The sequence below is a fragment of the Larus michahellis genome, chromosome 5, assembly GCF_964199755.1.
Source record: "Larus michahellis chromosome 5, bLarMic1.1, whole genome shotgun sequence".
In the NCBI taxonomy this organism is placed as follows: Eukaryota; Metazoa; Chordata; class Aves; order Charadriiformes; family Laridae; genus Larus; species Larus michahellis.
In genome coordinates this window covers 11,552,523-11,577,185 of record NC_133900.1, presented here as the reverse complement: position 1 = coordinate 11,577,185, position 24,663 = coordinate 11,552,523, and the positions used below count along the sequence as shown (strand labels likewise).

General features: G+C 41.1%; 1 protein-coding gene across 4 annotated transcripts; it reads right to left on the bottom strand.

The window, feature by feature from the left end:
• Positions 1-79: 79 nt before the first annotated feature.
• LOC141743795 (glycerol-3-phosphate acyltransferase 3-like) lies at positions 80-24,571 on the bottom strand. 4 transcript variants are annotated; one of them, XM_074588756.1, is made up of 12 exons: positions 24,395-24,571; positions 11,163-11,235; positions 9,286-9,556; positions 8,070-8,144; positions 7,303-7,392; positions 6,280-6,373; positions 5,883-5,998; positions 3,552-3,607; positions 3,130-3,215; positions 2,212-2,340; positions 1,029-1,108; positions 80-559 (listed from the first exon to the last, which is right to left on the bottom strand). In XM_074588756.1, exons 3-12 carry the CDS (start codon positions 9,528-9,530, stop codon positions 445-447), a joined length of 1,086 nt encoding a protein of 361 aa, XP_074444857.1. In that variant the 5' UTR covers positions 9,531-9,556; positions 11,163-11,235; positions 24,395-24,571; the 3' UTR covers positions 80-444. The 4 variants fall into 4 exon arrangements, with proteins under 4 accessions (XP_074444857.1, XP_074444856.1, XP_074444858.1 ...); XM_074588755.1 differs by lacking the exon at positions 24,395-24,571 and adding an exon at positions 17,926-18,081; XM_074588757.1 differs by lacking the exon at positions 11,163-11,235 and having other exon boundaries at positions 90-559; positions 24,395-24,565.
• Between the last annotated feature and the right edge of the window lie 92 nt (positions 24,572-24,663).

Here is a 24,663-nt window from a genome sequence, read left to right as displayed (position 1 = left end):
GTCTTCTGACTTCAGGAGATCCCTCTCTACAGCAATGCAGTGACTGCGGCTCACAGGACAACTACTAGTCCAAGTCATTGACAGAGGCTAGGAGTACAGACGTGTTTTATTAGGAGTTGAGAAGTTACCACTTAAGTCTTCAGGGTAACACAAAGATTTCAAAAAAAAAAAAAAAAAAAAAAGACAGTTTAATGAACTTAAGTAGTTTTGTTGCAGATTCTTCTCACTCAACATCAGAGAGAACTTTACCAGTATGTTGTAAATCTTCCTATTTATAAAATGGTATCCTTACTTTATACAAAATACCATCTCTTTATGGTTTCCCTGCTGTGTCATATCCAAAATATATTACAGGATAATATATTTTTTCGGTTTCAATATAAAAAATAGCCCATTTTCTGGTGGAGATAAGTCATGGAAAAAATAAGATAAAATAAATACCATTTAACAAACATTTCCGTTTCCCACAGATCCATTTTCTGTTACTATCTGGCAATATTTTTTCTGTTGCTCTTCCTTGAAAGACTCCTTGACCTTTTTCCTTTTCAGTCCCCCATCCCTGAAAGACACAGAAGAGAAACAGCCTTAAGCTTACTTCAGCTTCAAGGCAGAAAAACGTTACAATATTTGGACTATGTAGTCAAAGCAGTTTTCACTCTAGGTGTTGGCTTTTGCAATACGATGCTAAATGATCGGTACTACCAAATCTTACCATACAATGCAAACAAGGCCTTTCCTTTAATGCAGCATTTAACAGGCAAATAATTTGTTTTCACCAAATACTACCTGCTGTCTAGATCCACTTGTCAGCTCCATTTCTCTTTTTATACTATGTTAGTCTATTTATTCTAGTGGAACCGTTCAAGGAATAAAATAGAATTTTCTGACTCAAGAGTCAGTAAGGGTGATGGACTACAGCCCAAGCAAAGCAAACCGGGAAGAAGTTTTAAAAGATTCCAGGCTAACGTTTCAGAATACAGAACACCTAAATATGCTTTAAATCCAACCTCAAAGGTGTTGCTTCTTACCAAGGAAGCACAGACATTCCCCCCCGAGCAGCGATGACAGCCTTCACTCTGTTGGCAAAGTGAACAGCATCTTCTTCTTCCTGAAAAAAAAAAAAAAAATATATATATATATAGAGAGAGAGAGAGAGAGAGAGTGATTTGCTTTACAGGTTCAACAGTTTCTGCGTGTCCCAAAGCGATACGTTTTGTCAGACAGCAGGCACTTGGGTTTATGCCAGGCCTACAAGCCAAATGTGACCTGCAGGGCGGTTCCAGCTGGTCCAAGGGAAGGCTACCTGGTTTGCCACCATTCGGTGCCGAAAAGAACTAAGTGGGAGGCTCCGTGGTTTCTGGGGCAAATCTCAAACAACACACAGCGTGAGGTCCCAGCTCTGGCCAGAGCAAGGGATGCATCTCCTCCCAGTACTTCAGCGTGATGCTGAAGCTGGGAATACACTGACAGGATCACCTTGGAGGAGATGGGGTGCCTTGAACAGGGTTGGGGCCCCGATGTATTCAGGATCAGCGAATTATTCTGAGTTCACAGGCATCTGTTTGCCCAAACTGCAGAGGGCTGAAGATACATGCATTACACCAGCTTTCCTGCCAAGACCGGGGACAACCAAAGACCGGGGTAGGAAGCACTGCTGGAGCAAAGGCCTTGACCGCTTCATCAGCGTCAGGTCAGTATGCAGGGGCCGTGGGCTGAGAGGCTGTGCCAAGTTGCGGGGTACGGCCGCTAAGCAGAGGATTAGCTGGATGTTCTGTGGGGCTGAGAAACAAGGGCATGGGAGGAAGCTGTGCAGATGGAGGCAGAGGCGGGACACAGAAGATGGAAGCACCCCAGTATGGAGTGAAGAGAAGGCTTGAATCTAGGTATCACTTCTGGATTAAAAAAGGAATGTCTGTGCCATGATGAGGGGCAGGACTCCTGCGGCATAAAACCACATTTTAACATCTGTTCTAGTCTCTGGGAGCAGAGAAAAGCAAGGCAGCTGCACCCAAGTGAAAAAGCTGTTTGGATTAACCCACATAAATCCATGCTCACTTCATTTTAAGACTACAGCGTTGCTTTCTGGCCTTTGTCGATTAAGTTGTCAATAAAGATGTGCAAATGTAATGCCAACACACCGTGCGTAGTAATGCAGACTTCCTTTAGACAATATTTTGCAAGTATTTTCAAAACTTACAAAAGCGTAAGTACCTCCTTGACCATTGGTGGCAGATACCACACGTTACAGACAATAGCCCAGCTGGTCATCACATTAAAAACATAGGTCATCATGGAATACTTCGTGCTGTTCCAGAACGCATCTCCAAAGCGGGGGTCATACTGGAAGACAAGAAGAATAAGCAAAAGGGCATCGTCTGCTACCTTAGCTTAAACCATGTAAGCTGTTCTTCTTTGGCCATGAAGTCACAGTTCAACTTGTTAAACCACAGGCAAATCTAACCACACCTCCTAAAAGTAGCCGTAAATTCAAAGTAAAGCTCCACATTTCAACATTTATTACAAGTTTATAAGAGTTAACCTTTACAAGCGAGGCAGGGCCTCAAACTGTGACAGCACCATTGAAACACATCTCACCTATAACAAGATAGATCTACTCAAAACGTAAAGACTTGTCTTCTCCAAATATGCAGACTACAAAGGTTTCCTTGAAAACACTCACACCGATTTTAACAATTTCCATAAGATTAGGCAACACTATAGTTCCAGAAAAAGTAACTAACGTATCTAGAGCTAGGGTGGCTTGGCTAAAGCTACTCAGAAAGCCTTGGAAGTACCAGAAGAGTTCCTTTATCCCCAAAGCCCACAAGAGGCAGGAGCCCTATGACAGAAAGAGCAGGCAGAACCAAACATGCAGCATAGCAATGGCAACTGTGGTTTTGAGGTTGCTCCTAACCAGTTGTAGAGACACTCAGTGAAACGTTTTCCATACTGTGCTGAACTGCAAGACACTGCACGCCACAGAAAGATTCCATTTTCTCAGGGCTTATTCAGTACCTTATTCACACAGAACCACCCCCTTTTAAGGCTTTATACATGAACAGCTTTTCTCTGACATGAGAAGCTTCTGCAAATAGTCCTTCCGCGTTTGGAAAACTGCAGATACATTACCTTGATTGCTACTGGGTGGATGGTCCCTCCTACCTCAAAGCTTCCCTTCTTAAACATCATTACTGATGTGTTGTTTATGCAGGTACCTGGCCAGAATTAAAGCAGATGAAGAGTTTAAGCCAGGAACAAAAGTATCAGCAAATTAATCCTAAACTATCTTAAGGTGATGTAAGATACTAAAGGAGAAAGTAAGCTTTAGTTCCAAAACATAACCCCAGAGCCTGTTCTCTCTTCCATTGTGCTATACAATAAAGCAAGTAGACTGTTGTAAAATACTAGGATTTGACTTTTAACATCTCACAAGAGCTAATTAATTCTACAGACTAAAAACAAACACCTCATTTGTAAAGACTGGGTACAGTAAACTGCACTTAGTGGCAAGAAGCGAGAAGAGCAATAAAATCAATGTAGTTGTTTCCTACCTTCTGGGAAAATTAAAATGGGTAATTTGGCCTTATCTGCAATGTGTTCTCTAATTCTGTGGAGAGAAAATAAAATTTCAGTGTATACTCCATATTTGTATTTGGCCAAGAACCTAAACATCCGTTACTTCTTACATAGGACAGAAAAGGCCCTTGTCCAATCGCCCTTGGCCAGTCAGTAGCCTCAGCTGTGATGTGTGCTGGTTTCAGGCCTTCATCTCAAAGGTTATCTCTTGCCAATTGCAAAAGCAGGTTTTCTACAAAATCTTATGCAGTTTTATTTCACCATTTTAACCAATTAACACAAAGCCAGAGAACTTCAAGCATGTAAAAATCTCTTCCTATTTATCTTTGAGAAGTTCCAGTTGTGAACACAGTCGAAACTCTCTTTTGACTGAAGCATATTCCATATTTCAAGTTTTCATGCCTTCTAGGTTGATAACTCAGTTTTACATGATTCTCTGCATCTAGTTAAGAGATAGGCCATTATTTTACTACATTTGCTGCATTGCTTAAAAACAAATGTCTTACCACTAAGCAGACTGCTGACACACAAAATCTGTTGTTTTCATAGAATCGTCATGGTTGGAAAGGACCTTTAAGATCATTGAGTCCAACCATACACACACAAAAAAAACCCCCAACAATAAAACCCAAAAAAACCACCACCACAAACCAACAGCCTACAATCTCTGCCACTAGAGCACGCCCTGAAGTGCCACATCTAGACGTTTCTTAAACACCTCTAGGGATGGTGACTCAACCACCTCCCTGGGCAGGCTGTTCCAGTGCCTGACCACTCTTTCAGTAAAGTAATTCTTCCTAATATCTAATCTAGACCTCCCCTGCCGCAACTTCAGACCATTTCCTCTGGTCCTGTCATTCTTCACCTGGGAGAAGAGGCCAACCCCCACCTCTCTGCAACCTCCTTTCAGGTAGCTGTAGAGGGCAATGAGGTCTCCCCTCAGCCTCCTCTTCTCCAAGCTAAACATGCCCAGCTCCCTCAGCCTCTCCTCGTGTGACCTGGTCTCCAGAGCCCTCACCAGCCTGGTAGCTCTCCTCTGGACACGCTCCAGCACTTCAATGTCCCTCCTGTACAGAGGGGCCCAGAACTGGACACAGCACTCGAGGTGAGGCCTCACCAGTGCCGAGTACAGGGGGACGATCACTCCCCTAGTCCTGCTGGCCATGCTATGCCTGATACAAGCCAGAATGCTGTTGGCCTTCTTGGCCACCTGGGCACACTGCTGGCTCATGCTAAGCTGGCCGTCCACCAGCACCCCCAGGTCCTTTTCCACCAGGCAGCTCTCCAGCCACTCTTCCCCAAGCCTGTAGCGCTGCACGGGGTTGTTGTGACCAAAATGCAGGACTCGGCACTTGGCCTTATTAAACCTCATACAGTTGGCCTTGGCCCATCGATCCAGCCTGTCCAGGCCCCTGAGACACCTGTCTTTCCTATGACTCAAGACAATGCAATTCCTATCCAGTCTGCATTAAAGAACAAACCCAAAGCATGAGATATGAAAAAAAGGAGAGAATGATCCAGCATGGAGGGACTGTCTCTATTTCTTTAAGTACAAACTGTCATAGACACTTACTTAATGTTAGCTGCATCACACCTTATTTCATGAAGATTTAGGATGACTAAGAACAGTCTCTGTAACCACCTGAGAATATAAGAACTGCCATACTGAGTCAATCCTGTTCGTGTCCTTAAAGTCCAACGTGCTGTCTGTGCCAGGAATCAATACTGCAGGCCTGGAGAATAGTATAGGCATGAAGCAAACATATGAAGACACTTCTCCAGGATGCTCTTCCAGCTTCTGGCAGCTTGGTGGTACCTTGGTTGGGTTTTTTGTTTGTTTGTTTTGTTGGGGTTTTTTTTGCTACAGTCAGCCTCTGTATCTTTACAAGCCTTTATCCTGTACTCCCAGCAGATATAACCAGCTTCAGTGTTCAGAGCTGATGAAAAACTGTACCAGGGCAAGGCATGATCTGGGAAGCAGATGTGCTGACAGAACTCAGATTTCTGCTCTGACATCCTAAATCATCATCCTTGAAAATGAACAAACAGGCTTCTGCCTGTGGCAGGCAGGGCGACTGGGGCAATGTGGAAATCCCCAGAAGTTACAGGGCAAACAATCAGAAGCTCAGTAGATGATTGCTACATCCTGCACCTTCATTGATGGAGCGGTTCCAAAGGTTACACTGATGACAACCTACAGCTGCCCACCAGGGAGAGACACAGGGCAAGAACAGTCTCAACTCACGCTTGGACCTCACAATTACTAGAGCTGACAGGACAATTAAGCAAACACCTCACTACCTTACTTTTTCCTCACCAGATGACGGTCTTTCATTTCTGAGCGTTCAAACAGAACATGCTGAGTAGTTTGCATGCAAGATTTTTGAATAAGTCCCATAAGCCCTCCGTGCACCTGGCCAACCTGCATGAAGAAAAGAAACTGGTTACTATGCAAACACACAGTCACTTAAATAATAAAATTCTGAACACAGACGCATCAGTTTCTAAGCTTGCTCACAAATACTGATCCTCTTGGTCAAAAGTGTGCACGCATCTGCCTGTGTCTATTATTTTGCAGTCCTGAACATGAGTTTGAATGCTATCAAATTCCACTCTTTCCACCAGTAATTTTATCCTCTTATCCAACATTACATTTATGGGCATCTCAACATTACCAATATTTACCAACTCTCTTGTTCATACCAAGGAATAGCATCCATCACTGGCCAGGATTAGAACATCTAATGGAGATGTGTGGTTGGCTACACAGATGCCTCCTTCCTGCGGTCTGTTTTCTCTGCAATGACAACCATAAAAGTAATTATTTCATGTTTCTTCTCCAGACTGCAGGCCCCATCAGGTGATCCATCCAGCGAGCATATATCCACAAATGAGACTCTCGGTGCCAAAAGCATTTCAGGCACCCAGCTTATTTGCAGGTCCATAGGAAGTGGAAGAAAACATTTTAAAACACTAATATTACCATGATATATGTTGAAATTTCTGGCAGTATATTACAGCAGATAGGTCATCTTTCCTCACACTTTCCAGAGTCCTTTCACATTTCAGTAGTTTAGCATTTCACCAAAACCAGTTTACTTTTAGCTGAGAATAGGAGACTTCACTGGAGTAGGCATTTTAGCTGCATAAGTTACCATTCATAGAGACATATATTGAAGAATATTTGGACGCTAAAATTCTAAAAGCAAAGACACTAGAGCACGATTTTGCTTGTTTTCTAAAGCACAAACAAAAAGTATTTCAGAAGCCTCCATTACATAAAGCTCCACCACTAAGGCGGCAAGATACTACAAAAACTGACTGAAATACCATCCATAACTTACTTTAGGAGAGAACGTGAAGAATTAGTTACCAAACAAATCAGCTAGTTACCAAACAAATCGGCTAATAGAACAGCTGAGCATTTTATGGCAATGTTCTTGTGTGCAATTATAACAAGATCACAGCAAACACTGAGAAAAATGTCTACATGTATATTTAATTAAGAACACAGTAGTACTACACCTTTGCATACCCTGCCAATAGACAACAGAAAATGCAGCAGGGCACGCAAACGTCTTGACAGAGACTAGATGATCCTAACAGCTTCTTGGATCAAACCACACCATCATAGTATTTGTGCGGTAATGGATTAAGAGACTTGAGACATTGAGTACTGTACAAAAATCAACACCAAACCAACGAGAGCAGGGCGGCATCACTCACCTGTTGTGGAAATGAACAAGACCACTTAGACATCGGATACCTAACGCGGCACATATCATCTGAACCTGGTTGCCCAGCCAGCATTTAACTCTAAAAGAAATGAAGCCATACATACATTTCCAGTTCTACGCAGTCACTCATATAACAATGTAATGTAAACCCTCCAAATTATTCCCAACAGCTGTTATTACGAAGACCATACTAAGAGGATTCATTGCACTAACAATGCCACGCAGGAGGAGCTTATTGGGTATCAAAGATATTCTTGTTCCATGCTTCTACTGTCATCTATTCTAAACCCACCAGATTCAAAGCAGAGAAGATAACAGTCAAGGTTTTGTTCTACAGATTTTTTCTCTGGAAGCAACTGCTATTGACTCATTCATTAACATTATTCTAATATAAAAATATTTAGCTGGTGAATCACGTTTGAGTTCTCTGCACTGACAGCACATAACAATCTCAGTTTTAATAGAGAATTGCTCAGGACAGATGATTTACTTGCCCTATTCTGACTCAAGTAGAGCATACCCTGTTTTCCGCTCTAAGACATGCTTCCAGCAGTATCTACCTGGCTTACGTTGCATGTCCACTTTCAGGTGCCATTGGTCTCTCATAGTGCTCTCTGAGTTTACAGTAGAGAAAAAGTCACCCCAGGATAGTCCACATTAATCCTCTGGGCTCAAGCAGATTTATATTCCAATACACTAATTCAAATCCTTAAAGAAATAAAAAAGAAATGGAAAGAGTCCTTCGCAAACACCTACCTGCCATTTGGAAACTGTCCTACTACCGTAGTGGCCAAGACCAGCAAGAGGATGCTGAAAACAGCCAAGCAGACGCTATGAAGTAAAATAATCTTAATTAAATGCTAAGAAGCAAAACTGGAAGAGCAAGCAAGAAAATATTTTCTTTAACCCTTTGATCCATTTCTCAATGCTTCCCTCCACTATTAATAGCATCTAACTAGCAATACAAACCAGTTAAGGCCAACAGGATAGTATGAGCATGTTTTCACTCAATTAATCCTGCCCCGAGTACAAAACCTTGTGCTGCCTGGAGCCTACCTTCCAAAAAGCACTGCACCCTGGTTGGAAGCTATCACACGGTAAAGAAGTCACCGTGTTCAAAGAGGACAGCGAAGAGCGGCTAGTGTTCTTTAATGCACATGAGATTTCTCAGTGCCAAAAGGGACTCATCATTTGATTGTTAAAAAGCAATCCAGAAATTTCAGTACATATTTCCACCCCAAGCAATGAAAATTAAATATCTTTGGTTACTAATGGCTAAGCAAAACCAATATTGAAGCCATTTCTATATAAAAGTTGTCTTCTTAAGCATCGTATCTAAGTCCACACACAGACTTATGTGCTCTGCCATGTGATTGACTGATATAAAAAAAATCTCTATGCACTGCAGCCATGTTTTAAATATACTGTCCTCCCATCAAAGGAATAAGACATTTTAAGAGCTCCTGTTCTTTACAAGAACACAGGAATACTTGTAACTGTTTGGTCAATATGATAAAGGCTGGTTTTGCTTAAAAGGAAGTTTTAGAAGAATTTAATACATTCCAAGTGGATGTCTCTCTTTTCCATCCAGCCCTGTGCTCCCTGAACATTGGCTTTGCTTCAAATCCCAAGTGTTCAGCATACAGTCTCCCTGTATTAGACGGGTAGAGCCCAATCCTTTTAGTTGACACAGTTGTTATTTTACATACCAAGATCTCCAGATCATTTCCATAAAGTTTTGCTGGATTTTACAAACAAATTAATTGCTAATAAAACATATGGAACATGAGAAAGGTACATCTTCAGCACCTTTTTCTTTTCCCCTTTTAGGGATATTTGAGTTTCGATGGCATCTTAGAAAACACAGTCTTGCCAGGTTCTACTTTCTGCACTAGTCAATAACATTATTTCACATCTTTTGTAGAAAGTAACACAAAAAAAAACAGGTACCAGCAAGTTACATCTGGCTCACCGAAAAGGCATCAGGAGACAATACCGAATTAGAATCCCAACAACCCACACAACGGTCAGTTGCCAGCTGACGTGGTGCAAGTTGGCATTGGTTCTGCTGAGGAGATTCCAGGACACCAGCTCCTCAGAGAAGAACCGTCGGGTGACTTCGTCTTCCGCAACTGCCTCACACCCCTTCTTGGAGAAGTACATAACATCAGCGAGGCTGAAGCGTCCTCGGCGCTGGCCAGCAATCTCCTCTTCCATGGAGGTTTCCTCTTTCTGGATGATCCCTACATGAGGAAATGAGTCTTCCTTCCACACAGTGGAATGGACAACACGGATTCCAAAGAGAGTAAAATATATGTGCTTTTTAGAATCAGCTCTCCTCCTACTCCAGGCACCTTCATTGCATTGTTATGCCTCATTTATGTACTGGCATTTAGTTCCACAAGTTAATTCTCTAATCTTATGCCATATAACACCACTAAATTGTTGAAGAAAGGAGAAAAGCACTGCAAATAAAAGCTTATGCACAACACCTACTTCATTGTCATTTACCAAATAACATATATCCGCACACCTAGAAATGTCAACCGCGCACCGCCAAGACTGCAGACCCCTCATGGTGCCTTGACTCAAATTCAGGCAGTGTTTGCAGAGTTGTTGTTCTTGCAGCTGTTGATTAGTTTTACTTTTTCACAGCTGTAACAAACACCTTCCTCTGGTATTTTTTTTCTCTGAGCCTTCTGTCTTCCCCCATCCTTTTTCCTTTAAGAGTCAGTTCACTACTGAAAAACTTCAAAGTGTCTAAGTTTTTTTCCACCGAGATATACATAGTGTAACACAGAAGCATCGTGCAGGAAGAGTGACAACACGTTCGTGCTCCATATCTGTAAAACTACGCCTCACAGGAGGGCCACACAGCACGTCTCAGTGACGCTTGCTGAGATCACTCAGGCCAGATTCTTATCTGTCTGGTTAGAGTGACTAAAATTGGTTTCGATTCATACCAGCTAATGCTTGGCTTTTTTGGTTGGTTGGTTGGGGTTTTTGGGTTTTTTTTGTTTGTTTGTTTGTGTTTTGTTTTGGGGTTTTTTTTGGGGGGGTGGGTCAGGTATTGGATGACATTAAGTATGTATTATTCAAAATACATTTCATTTACCTTAATCAACATACTAACACGATCAGAATCACAACGCTTTCCCCCAGCTGCCCTTCAGTCAAACCTTCAATGTCCAGGAAATCATCAGACCTGAAATTCATTAGCTGACAAACCAAGCAGCCTATGTGACTAATGACTAAAAATGGCACTACAAGTAAAAGGATTATTATGAGAACTTAACCCAGTCCCCTCTGGTCAAAGAAGAAAGGAAAAACAGTTGGAAAGAAAAAAATAAGTTACTCTCTCAGATTTTATCTGTGGGTGGCGTAGCTCCTTTACTTGAGAGACACAGGGTTTTTGCATGCTAAGAGTTACAAGAAGCAAGAAAGAACCCATACAGAGCAATATCAAGGGCAAAGAATACTCATTCCTCCTGATCTTGTAAAGGGAGAGCTGATGGGAGTCAGAAAGTACAAAATACTCGTGAAGACAGGGACAGCTTCCTAAATGCCTATTAGCAATGTCTGTCTATACCCACACTAGCCTCTTTTATTCAGACGACACTATAATTCACAGATTATCTTGCGTATAACATACTTAAGGTCTCTTTTGCAAGTTAATAACTTCAGCAGTTTCAACTTTGCCCATCAAACTCCATTTTGGCCATTCCAGTTTTCTTACTTAACATCACATGCAATTTATGTTTCTGTTTACTCTTTTCTAGGCAAGATATTAAAATAGTTGCCTTTTTACAAGACGAAGAATGCCGTGTCACCTTCGTTCAGAGATCTTACCAGTGGAGATTAAATTTTCAAGTGCCAGCGCCTTCTGCTTTTTTACTCCCTCCTCAATCTGCAGGGCGGCCCACTGTTCCCAAAACAAGAAAAGTAGATGTTGATGGTTTTCATTTAATTATTTCCAGGCATTTTGTAATTACCGTAGGTGAATTGCCTGAGCCTCTTTTATTGAAGCCAGGTCTTAGATTTTCGGTTTTCAAATTCAGCCTGAAGGCTGTCCTGCATGCCTCCTGTTTCGTTTGTTACATAGATTACCCTTTACCACTTTCAAGAAAAAATTTTTGGCTCAAACTTCTTTTCAGGACACAAGCAGCTGTTATTTTCCTAGAGCCCCACAAATTACTGAGCTACCTAAGAGAATCTATGAGGTCCACAGGTCCAAAACTTTCTCTTCCCCAGTTAGCTTCAGGCAACAGAATGATGTAAAACACTGTCACTAACACTAGACACATGCTGGAAAAATAGATCTAAGAATGCATTTTAAGGAATAAAAGATATTACCACAGTTTTAGGGCATTCATGCAGTTTCTGTTACCAGAAAACAGAGGCGGGGCCATTTCGTATCCACAGTATTTCCAAAGTAGTGGTTTTGGTAATGAGCTTTCGCCATTCCCTGTATTTACCTTTTTGAGCTAAACCAAGTTTCTCCTCCCTGTGCAGAGCAGCATAAAACTCCTCCATCAGCAAATCGAACACACCAATATGCCTAATTTTTGAAGTTTTCAAAGTTTTAAACGCTTTCACCATACATGTATAGACATATAAATAGTAGCTCTGGCGAGCACTAGATGTTCCTGTACTTACTTTAAGATATCTGCACTAACAAAGGGTGCTTGCGCGTAGGCTCTGCTCATTATTAAGGAATCAATGACCCACTCAACTTCTGTCCTCACCTGCTATTAAGGCTTCCCACCTACAACAGATAAGGATGCTTCAGGATAAACCCTTGCTAAACAGTTTACTTCCCTGTGACTGACACGCACAGCCATTTAAGTTACCGTGAAGCTTGATCTCAGTCTTCACCACATTATGTGTTGCATGTGCCAACAATATTGACTAGCTTTTTGCCATCCTTAAGTTTTGCGTGCCCTCTACCAGCTCTGACTGTAGCTATTGAAGTTTAAGTCAATAACCAAAAGGGGGCACTTTATCACAGCATAATTAGGGCATTTTAGTTACCCCTAGCTGACTTCTTTTTTTACCAACCACCTTAAAAGGAAAAAAAAAAGAGAAACCAGAACAGGCAGTGATGTGATATTTTAACGTCCATGCAAATCATCTAACACCATAAAAAAATACCCTCGAAAAACAGACCTTCACCTTGTATATACTTTCCAATTATTCCCTAGGAAAGGTGAACCAGCACATCACCTGTCTCAATTTTCTACAACGCATTCAGAATTGGGGAGCCAGGGGATGTCATGAAAACAGCAGCCCGCTCACTGAGAAATGAAAGAGCATACGGTATAGGAACAATAATGCTGCAAAAGAGAGTAGAGGCAGACATGTGGCAAACTTAACCTCTTTATAATGTCCTCAACCCTTCCCCACTATCCTTTAGGATATAGCATGAAGGAGGAAAAAAAATAAAAATCATCTAGCTTGGCAAATAAAGCCTTTTGCCGTACTCTCTGCTTTCCTGTCTCCTGTTTACCTGTCTACTACCCTTATCTTGCCTATCATGATCCTCCTACATGAACAAGCACCTGCTAGTTGGCAAGCGCTGCCAGAAATTAGCTTGATCATACTGTCCCCAGGGATTTAGAATACCTCAAGGAAGGTGGCTTTTGAATCCCAGGTAGAAGAAGGGTGATAATCACAGACCAAACTGACTCACAAAAATACGTTAGCTAATTCAAATGAACAAGACAAGTCAAAACCAACAAAAATTTATAAAGTTCACTAGTAAAGTATGAAATCCTGCCTCATAGCACAGAGAGACAGCAGGACAAAAGTGGCAGCCTGTAATTAAATAGTCAGTCGAGGCTACAAAGGCAGAGAACAAGGCAGATGAAGAACTTTTAATAGGTGAAGGGTTACACAGGGCTTGTTAGCACGGAAAAAGAGAGAGCGTAAAACACAGGCCTACGAAGTCTGGACTGGCACAGAGCAGGGCCATAAGGAACCATTATCCGCTTTCTCTTCTAATGCAAGAACTGGGGAGCATCGTATGAAAGTGTCGGGCAGGGCGTATGAGCAAGAAAAAGGTAATATATTTCCACAAGACACAGTTAAGTTGTGGAGCTCATTGTCCAAGACACATTGCCAGAGATCATCTGAAATGGGAGTAGTTACAGAAAAGCACCGATGAAAGTTATCATGGGACGTAAACTCATGGGACTGACCCGACAGAGTAGTTTCTACTTTGTTCTGCATTTGGTGGCATCCGTATGTTTAATTTGTTTTTAAAATATGAAATAAGGCTTTGTGATCACCTTTGTTTTGCACAGTATTGAGACAGAGCTGTCATGCTGGTCTTTGTTGCAAAAGAGTAATGAAAGGATGTTTTAAATACCTTACAAAAACACAGGTGTTGCAACTAACACAGAATTTAGGTGTTAAATGGAGCAACTTTATTCCTAAGTTGGCTGACCAAATGAGAATTCAGGTGCCGTGCCTTCCCCCCCTCCCATTTCCGAAGTGATGAAGACACACAGAGCCCAAACATCCAGCAGGTGATCCCAGCTGGAAACACTGAAGACTTGCGGCTTAACTCCAATGGCCCATTTGTTTGAGGCTTCCTGTAATTAAATGCTGAACAAAATAAGGAGACCTAATACTTTGTTGGATTAATTACTTTCTTCATGGTATGTGACATGAAAAAAATCAATACAACACGGAATGTTCATTTTTAAAAAATATCACTTCTTGTGGTTTTTCCTTCCTTTTTCCTTTTAAGTACAGTTCAGTGTGTTGCTCGGTACTCCCTTTTTCCGTACTGTGTAATAACTCAGTTCAGTTTTGCCTCTCTTCCTCTGTGTTCTCATATTTTGCTACCTCTTCTCCCACGTTCTCACAAAAGTTTTTTCTAATCACTCATTACACTGGCTTTTTTTTTTCAATCCTCTTCTTGGCTTTGTTCTCATGTGTAGCAAAGGCCTTGGGGCAATTGCTCCATGTAAAGTCTTCCAATATAATTACAAAGAGAAGGTCAGCAGGTTTTCAGTGCAAGCTGAAATCACCTTGTAAGATCAAGTACTTACGACCTTTTCATCCAACAGTCCTTTCTGTCTGGCCTCTTTTCCCCTTTCACGTCCCAAATAAGAACCCAGATGAAATGATCTGTATATTATATGTAGAAGTTTACAGCACATTATCTACCCCAATATACAAGTGAGCTATCAGTTCAAAGAAACCCACAATTAGTAGCTGGTTGATGTCTTTCCTACACATCAGTATTTCTCAAGAAACAATCCTCAAATTTCATACAAAAGCTCAGATCTCATTAAATTCCAGAAGATTCTTGGCAAATGGAGCTACAGCTGTTTAACACATTTATTCGACTTTCCACAGGACTGCGAGAGTATGGTGGAGATTTCGTTCTAGCAAATACATTTTCTTTTGCAGCTGCAACACTAAAGAGCTGGAATAATATCCCTAGCACAGCTTTGCTAATACCACCATTACCACCAAACCCCATTACAGATAAGAAAATACAAAATTTAGAGAAAACTCATTATTTCACAAATAAAAAGCATTTGGGAAAGAATAGCCCTATTGGAAACTAAGCCAAATTAATCTTTATCATTTCCAGAAATACTTTAAGGATAAATTAATGGTAATAATAGTAATTATGGGCTAACAGCTATACAATTGAGAAATTACTGTCTTGGTGATCTTTTACTATTATACTATTCATATGCCCTAAAAAAAACCCACCAAAACAACAAACCAAAACACCAAAACGAAAAGAAAACCACAAACAAAAACAATCACCCCCAAATTTTCAAACCTTGTATCTTGCTTTTGTAAAAAGGCTTGTTTTGTTTCTAGAAAACAAGTATCTAAATTCCTTGATGGAGAAGCAGTAAAGGGTAGAAATTCTTTCCATACATAGACTACATCTTGCCCATTTGTTCCAGTCACTGTTCACACTGCTAAAACACTTCGGTGAAGTCAGGAAATCAAAATTACTTATCTCATCATATGCCGGCATTACTCATTGCTTAGTAATAGATACGCAAACTTGGACCTTATCCTAAAACACCTAGAGCTCACAGCAAATTCAGCAAGGGCTACAGATACGCTTTCTTTGAAAACACAACTTGGAAAAGAAAAAATATCTTTTGACTTCAGTCTCTACCCTTTTGTTTTTCTCAAATTGACAAAACATGGAGGAAAATAAAACATGTTTGCCATCTACCTCCCAATTTGCATAGTCATTTACAGCTGTAAGAAGCAAATCTAAAGCGTTCTCAGATGAGAAGTTTTCAATTAATTGTGCTGGTCTACATAACCGACTAAATCAAACGCAACACAATGGAGAATCCAGTCATAGTGCTCAAGGCTGGATCAACCAGTAGTTTGGTACTTCCAAGAGCAATCCTGCAACATAGCCAGCAGTGTGCCAATACATAACTAAGCATCTGCTCTCATCATTTTCAGCATAGCTATCAGCTAAGGCGTCCTATGCCACCATGCAGGCTAACAACGGAAACCAACGCCTTTGTGCATTACCCCATTAGCAAGATCTCAGACAGATAACGTCACAGCTAGAAATGAGTCGACACTTCACTAGGCTATCAATGTCAAGTTGTTCATTTCTCGAACAAAGGGTGCATATAAGCCTGCTTTAAAGCTAACTTTAAAGCAGGAGTTTCAGCCATATTCTGGTGAACGAGCCCCAGGACTCCCAGAAAAGGCCCAACAGTTGCATGCACAAGCTTTTACTCAGCATTTCCCAGCCCTAACGTTACTTCTGAAGGCCCCAGCACAAGAAAAAGGCACCTCTCCTTCCCATTTCCCGCCAAGATAACTCTCAGTTACGCTTTTGGCACAATGAGAAGCACTGAGGGATACTTCAAAGAAAACAGCTGAAATTAATCCTAAAATAAAAACTGAGGCAACTCCTTTTTTGCCCACAGGACTGTTAGGGAACAGTTTTCAACTAAAGAAGAAAACAAGCCAGCCTGAACTGCAGTACATGGAGCTGTGCTCTCCCTGTTATTAGCTGTTGCAGCAATGGGGAACTAGACATAAAAGGCTATATCTAACTGCATAACCATTAACTTAATTACTTCTTTTTTGATAGATTAATCATCCACATTGTGAACACAAAATTATCATGCTCCTAACGTGTTACAAAAACTATGGAAAGGAAAACATTTAACACGCTTTTCCAAAGTGAAGCGCCTTCCTTTATCAAGCTCCACTGAGTGGGTCAACTCAGTGTCCTTCAACGTTATGAAATGCACAGGGGAAAAAAAGTCCCAGAACTTATTTTAATATCTGTCAACTGCAGCAGCAAAACTGTCCAAAGACCTTCTCAGGTTTGTGTTTGATGTGAGACACCTGATGAAATCAGTTCCAAGGCCATGAGCCTCTTACTCAGGGTACCAGTAAGAATTTAATTAACATACCACTGGCTGATTAAAAGAAAAAAAAAAAAAATCACATATAAAAGCCAATATTACATACAGCCACTACAGGCAGTCATTTCCCATTGACATCAGTATCTGAAAAAAATAAGTAACCCCTAAAGTTTGCAGCCATATGCGTTATGCTAAATGATGTTCATACAGCTGAAGACAGTCTCTGCTCAAGAGCTCTTCATCGGTATTAAACAAAAAAAGTCAGAAGAATTCTAAGACAGAAATAAGACAGAATTAGCAAGGTAAGATGGTCGTATTAACTGTATCACATTGTTATAGACATACTGTACTGCACAAATAGATGGCTCTAACAGCTTAATAATAGTGACAATACTAGTAATACGTTTTCTGCCATAAGTAGAAAGCATATTCATGCAAAGCAGCTTTACGCCAGAAAAACAAAGTTAATCTACTGGAAAATGGAAATGCTTCACTGTTCAATATGATGAATTCACAGCACCTACTTTTGGCCACTGATGGATATGAAAAGTCAGACTTGAAAAATTAAATGCAATTCTGGCTTATCAAAAGCCCCAGAAAACTTTTACCGGTCTCAGCAGAATCACAATATTAGCCATGACCTGTTAATCTCTAGAAAAATTACACTTTTAGAAGGTTGCATGGATTCCTTGAGTCTCATACAGCAGAACGTGTGACTGCTGGATCCCCTAGGTTTATAACTGGAAGAAGCAAACACACAGAGTCAGTATTCTTACCTAGAACAGTACTCACTAATATCCTGCAATTCGAATAACCCAAATAAAACCACTGAAACTTATATAATTCTAAAATACATGCTCTTGTTACTTACCAACTCTTATAAACTAATACGACTTTTTATTTAATTGTCATGAGAATAGCATGAAATATGCTAACCAGCTTGAACTCGAAGCAATATATCATTGAATATATTGGAATATATTTCTTTAACCCAAGAAAACCTCAAACGAGTACTAGATTATAACCTATTATAACCCATTAAAGATATCATTAAAGACACCATTAAAAAGAACTATCATGGAAGTTAAAGCTGCAAACAACACATCCAAGTTAATGAAATTATTTCTGCTGACTTTCATGGCATCTATATCAAATGTACAGATTTTAATTTTTTTATTAAACATGTCCTGTAGTAAACACATACCTTTTTAACCCAATTCTGAACTTACCTCAAATATTTTTATTACAATTTTCACATAGAAATGAGAAATCCCCAATGACACTCTAAACATCGAAGGCAACAAAACTAACACCACAAACAAAATCATCCAGATAGACAAAATCTTGCCTTCTGCAAGGCCATGGCCCTCTCTATTTTCTTCCATGCTTGCTCCTTCAAAATGCCAACCCGCTGCCTTTCTGAGAATAAATGCTCATCTGTAGTGGAGAATCCAGCAAGCTTCAGGAGACAGAGGCAAATAAAAATTACACATTCTAAGAGCCAAATCTATCTCTAGGAGAAGACTACTGTCCTCTGAAGCCTGACACCACAGACACCCTCAGTGATGATGCAATTTCTACCCCTTGTCCCACCCTAACTCCACCCACTTCCTTTTAATTGACAAGCATTTACTCAACAGATATAATACAAGGGATAAGAAAGAAAAATACATGGTAAGTAATAATACATATTAACATAATAAGATGCTGCCAATAAGGAAACTTGTCAATGTGTCAACTGGTTTTCACAAGGCATCCCACCAAGAAATTACAATACAGAACCAAGCAGGTGTGGTTTTCAGACCGCCAAAAATCATCTCTTCTAAAACTCATTTAATACCCATGAAGCACTTCTCCAACTGACATTTGCTCAAATTAGTGACTTGTTTAGGCAGACTTTCTGCTTCATAGCAAAACAACTACTTCATTTTGATATTTCACCAAAGGAACCAAACTGAAGCTTGAGGTGCAAATCAGGCTTTTTTTTTTTTTTGTAACAACTGTGAAATGAAGATGCAAATTACAGCAGGCAGGAACTGACAATACAATAAAACCTGCCCCCTCCACTGCTCTACAAGAAATTAACCAAACTGCATTACAGGGTTACAAAATACACTGGTGAAATAACAAGTCCCTTTGCATCTATTTGACTACAGTGTTTAAATACAATAGATAAGCAGGTTTCTCTTTCTATCCTATCAAATGTCAATAATTTAATTCAGTACTTTTTAGGAAAGGCCCAGTTCAGCTCCTTACACCAACCCCTCTCCTGCCTTCTTGTCTGCATCACAAAAGAAACAAAGGTGAATAACTGTATCTCTAGAACCTAAGAAGAGCCCACCAGCTGCTCATTTACAGCCTTAGGAAGAATAAATTAACTAACCTTGGTGGAATGTGCATTTAGGGCATAACTTCTGAGAGTGATATGTTGGTCCAAGAAAGATCTTTCCTTTGTACACGCTTACATTAGCATGTTTGTCTAAGGCTGGGGCTGTCCTTTTAAAATATCTCCAACCCCGTGTGCCACTGTTTGGCTTCTGTCGTGGAGCAGCCTTGGTATGCGCAAACTGGATCTCTTAAGAATGAAAGCAGACCCAAAAATCCCCTGTAGAAAGTGCCCTAATACTCTCCAGTCAGTAACAGAAGCAGAGATACACGAGTGGGCTGCAGCACTGCTAAAGTCCTCTAGTTCATACCATGCACCCAGGCACCAACGAGCAGGCTCCTGACATGTCACAAGCTCACGTGATACCACGTCATGCTTCTTGTGCCATATGAGTCAAGTAGCTTTTGCATCTTCATATTTGCTGTCGAATGCCATCCCTCAGGTCTTTGTAACTACATCGCATCTTCTTCAGCAATCTAACTTTTCTTTTGCTTTTATTTATTTGCTTTACCTTCTCGCCCCTTGCTGACCTCTCTCTGAGCCTTCTGTATCTTCTACAAAACCTTGCTGGGTTGTTTGTCAATTGTTTCTGCCTTCCCATTGCTCTTTCTCTCAACGGTGACCTCGAGCCCCTCACTGTCCCAGTACACTGCTGCTGCCAGGCACACCGTTACCGACTATTTCTCACCTGCCTCACCAAAAGGCTCTAGTTCTAGGCTTGTCTAGGAACAACGTTTGATTGTTTGCAAAACAGCTTGTCTCACCCCTTTCTGTTCAGCTGCCATTCCTTACGTTCTAATTTCTGGGCTCTTCCTTGAGTGGCTTGCCCTGCTAACACGCGTTCCCTAGGGTGGCATAGGGTAGAGAGCTGGATGAGCAGGCATTGATCTTCTAGCACAACGCAGCGCATCTCTGAATAGCTATCCTCAGCACAGGGGATCGGTATGCGTGTCGTCTGGGTGCTAAAAACTTCGTGGGTGGGAGGGTGGAGGTAGTTTCTGGGACCTGATTTGAAGCAGGAAAGGTGGGCGAAATGAAGCATTGATAGCACACTAGGAAGTCACGGGAAGGTGTGGTGACTCTCTTAATGAGATGCCTCAGCAATAAGCCTAGGCACAGAAAAGGGGGGCAATTTCTTAAAAGAAGAGTGGTAAAGACAGACTTCCCTACCCTGGGGGGCGGAAGAAGAGGTTTCCTCTCCTCAATGAGGGAGAATTGTTCTCCATCCTGTGAGACTTTACCGTTTGCACTGCCTGTCTAACCATTACAAGGTCATATTCCCTGCCACACCAGGAGCACAGACAGACACTGTAATTCTTCCTTGACACCTTCTAAAAAAACAGACAGCAAGCAAACCCGTCCCATGCGAACCCCTCCGTCATGCTGAATGACGGGACTGCAGCTCTTTGTCAGCTATAATTTTCCCTGGCAAACCACTCAGTCCAAGACATATGAGGTTTTCTGGGGGCTTCTCAGACAGCTAACGCAGGCGTATCAAAAGAAAAAAAAAGCAGAACAGGTTTGGAGAGGGAACAAATGAAACAGAGGGGCTTTGGCAGCCTATTGCTTTTCACCCAACGTGTCATATTTGCCACACAGCAAGAGACAACTGCGACACCCATTCCACTCAGTTTGCTTCTGGACACGCAGCACCGCAACAATCCACTGCAGTGAAAGCATCACCTTGAATTCATGGGCCAGCCTGGGCGCACCAGCATCTTGCGGGGCTGTGAAAGAGGAGGCCGTAGAGATGGCATTCCCACATAAAGTCAAAGAAGATGAAGAGTTGCTAGTAGCCTCTCTACTGAGGTGGTCAAACTATCTAGCCCAAAGGCACTACAAGATCCATATGGCCAGGTCTCTTATCTTTATTCTTTGCTTTATCTGCTTTATACCTCCTGAAATTATGCAAAACATTTCAGCGTTCTTACTGTTCTCTTGCAAACCTTTAACACCACACGGTTTGGAGCGTTAAAAAAAAAAACAAAACAAAACCAAAACAAAACCCAAAAAATAAACACTAAAACCACCCAAACTGGGAACGACACCAAAATCAAGACGAGCCTCTATGCCTACCTATTAACAGTATGGAATAAAAATCCTAATGCAATGGAAAATTGCCCCAAAAAGCACTAAAGAATGAGCTTGAGTACTGGAATTGGTCCAGTCAGGACCAAGGAGTTCAGTCCAGGTTAGTTTTCTGCCAGAAGTGGCTGGCAAAGCTTCTAAAGCACCCTTCTGTTCTTGGGCTCATGAGCATGGCAACAACTGAGACATGGTGGTCAAAGCAGGTCTACTTCTTAACGCCAAAGCACTCAGGATTGCTATAGAAGTAAATCTGGACTTGAACTTTATCTCTGCCCTATGTGAAGGCAATGCACTTGCTCGTGATGTGAAGAAGAAAGGAAATTATTTCTCCAGGCAATTCATAACACAGCTTCCTATTTTCCAGTCAGAAAGTTGTTATACCCCCATCACAATCATTGATTTTTTTATTATTATTTCAAAAGAACCACTGAAAGGTACATTTGTTGAATTCCAGTATTAATAGCCATGCATCCAACACTATGAGCTGAATAACTACAGCACTATAATCTCTTCAAGAATTAGCTCTGCCACCCACTGACTAAACAGAGCTTCTGCATGTCATTCGTCTGTCCTTCTTGCATTTATCCCTCTTATCAATAGGCAGCCTGCTGCAGTCGTGTCCATTTTGAAGCTGGGAGAGACACTCTATCCAGAAGCGTGAAGGTAATTCAAATAAACATGCAGCAACAGAATGTCGTTTCACTCATTTGTAAGGTCCAGTAAATAACAGCTGATGAATTTATACCAAATAACTATAAGCACTTCTTCATGACGAAGTAGCCTGTATGTCAGGAAAAGTCATCAGACGCTTAATGTGCAAAACTCTCTGTTCATTTGGAAGAATGAGATCCAATTTAGAAAAAAAGGGATGCTGCTGACACAGAAGGAATTCAAGAACAAAGCTCCCTTTAATTTAACAAATCTCAAATTGACACCTGCAAGCATAAGAAAGTCACTTGAAACAATGAAGATATTCCTGGTCTCCTCGGGAAATAAGAAGGAGATGGAGTGGGTGTCAGCTGCCTACTCTTGGCTCTCGATCCTTGAGGTCTACTCATTCTACTGATTTCTTATTATTAGGCAATGTTTTGCAATTGTCTGAGGGAACCAGAATTATGACCCATTTATTTTTTCACTGCAAGGAGAAGCAAACACAGCACTGACCTCTGTAGCACTGCCTATCTGTAGCACCTTATATGGAAGGGTTAAATTGGATATAAACAGCCTTTTCCTGCACAGAAGTGGATATACAGCAGTCATCTTTCAAGCAGGTGCATATATACACTGTGAATAGATCAAAACTGCAACAGGCCCTAACAGCTTTCAAGGAGCACCACTATGGTTTTGCCTTCCCTCTGATACGTTACCTCCTGCAGACGTGGACTAGAAAGAACAATCCGCGTGGCCTCTAAAGAGGAATCATGCAGTCACAGACATTTGGGGAACCACTCGTTCCACGTATACCTCCTTCCTGTCCAATACTAACTATTCCAGTCACTCCAAAAGATGCCTGGAGGGATGTCCTAGAGGAAGGTTTGTGGCCAATACTGGCCTGCCTTTTTTGTAATGTCTTTCCTATCAGACTACCAGAACATCATATGTCCCTAGCACATAGTGTTCCAAAAGAGCACTGACGCATCAGCTTCAGCCAGGTGGTGCTTCAGATGTTTTAAGTAATACAGTCCTCACAGGCTAACAAAGAGATATTTCTACCTGAGGCAAATGCCAAGAGGCTCCACGACTATCAATCATGGTCAGACTTCTATCAGTTGATGCGGGTTTTTTTCACAGTAAATATACAGGGTATATTATTTACCTGGTTTGAGTTGCAACATCATCAAAAGCTGCTTACATCTAGAAGTACACCCTAGCATTGTCATTAGGCACATGAAGGTGTTACTATTGCTAAAATTGTTCCTCTGACCCCAGTTGTAGGACTCCCTGGTATTTCTATGCAAGTTTTGCCATGCTACAAAGTGCTACAAGTTTTGCCATGCTACAAAGTGCTACATGTAGCAAAGTGCTACAAAAGCAGCAAAAATCTAATTAGAAAAGCCCTGTAAGTCAACGACACAAAGCCAAGAGAGCAAACCTGGGCTGATTTCCCAGCACCTCTTAACATCCAGGGGTGCTGGGATGATGTTTTGCAGGGTAAGAAAGTCTTTCAAACAGGACTGACCAGGGCATTCCGCACTCCAGTAATTCTGATGTGTGTACTCACACATGAAAACTGCTACGAATACCTCTTTTTCAATTGCAGAACCTTATTTATCATATCGTGTAGCTTACAACAGGCTTAGTCTTTCTATCACAAAAGCGGGAAGTCAACTACATGTTCTGACTACATTTGTTTACCTCAGCAACGTACCCATCGGATGTGTAGGCATTACATGACCATCAACAAATCTCTCATACATTGTCAATATAAATCTTGTATATAGTTTGCGTCTCATCGCTGCTGAATGCAATAGAGTAATTTGTCAATGCCCAACATTTATTGCATGGATTAGATGCATAAAATTTTCTCACAGCTCTGGCTTAGGAGCGACTGCAATCACAGCACAGGGTCCTCTGGAGCAATTTCTGAAAGATATCAGCATTCATGTCCGCTTTCATAATTTTCTTCACAAATAGCTATGGAAGCTGGTCATATCCATCTGTTCTTGTTGTCTCCACCGTGGCAACGTGATCCGTAATGGAGTCATTTGTTGCAATGTATCACTTCAGTTGTGTTGTACTTATTACCCATTTGTTTAATACCACATGGCCTGCATTGCAAGAAACGTCTACTGGCTCTTTCCCATTAATCTTGTCCATCATTCTGTATCATCTGGAGACTCGTCACCCCCTTATTTAGAGATCTAGGCTATTTATGAGTGTGTTTAGAAATAAAAGTCTTAGCTGGTCCCTTTCTCCACTGCGACAACAGATAAGAATCACAACAATTTCCCTCTTCTAAATATTGTCACCATTCACGTATATTTAAATAATACTTAAGGAATTTTATTTAAATGTAAATATGCCAGAACTAACTATTCTCCTTCTAAATCCTGTCAACAAGTTCTAAGGGAAAAGAAATTTTACTAAAAGAGTTAACTTTATATGCAACCTAAAAATAAATGCACGAGACCCCAGAATCACGGAAACACCTCTTGGAAGACCGCAGGAGCACATATCCTATTTCAAGAGTCAGGAAATTAATGTCTAAGGCTGAGTATGCTCACCTATGGTGCTGGTGAAGGATGAAATCAAACATTTGCTCTCCTGAAGTGAAGGGGGAAAACTCCTGCAGCCTTTAGACCAGACCTCTGACGACGTTTCAAAGAACGCTATCACTTTTAACTCTCCCTTCCTGAAACATTTTTCTAGAGCTTTCTTCTGGCTGATATGGTTAGGAACACCTGCTAGAATGTGAAAAAAATACGTTACTACAAATATTAAAAAGAAGTAAAATGTGACTACTGGAAAAAGACAAAGTATACATCTACAAACT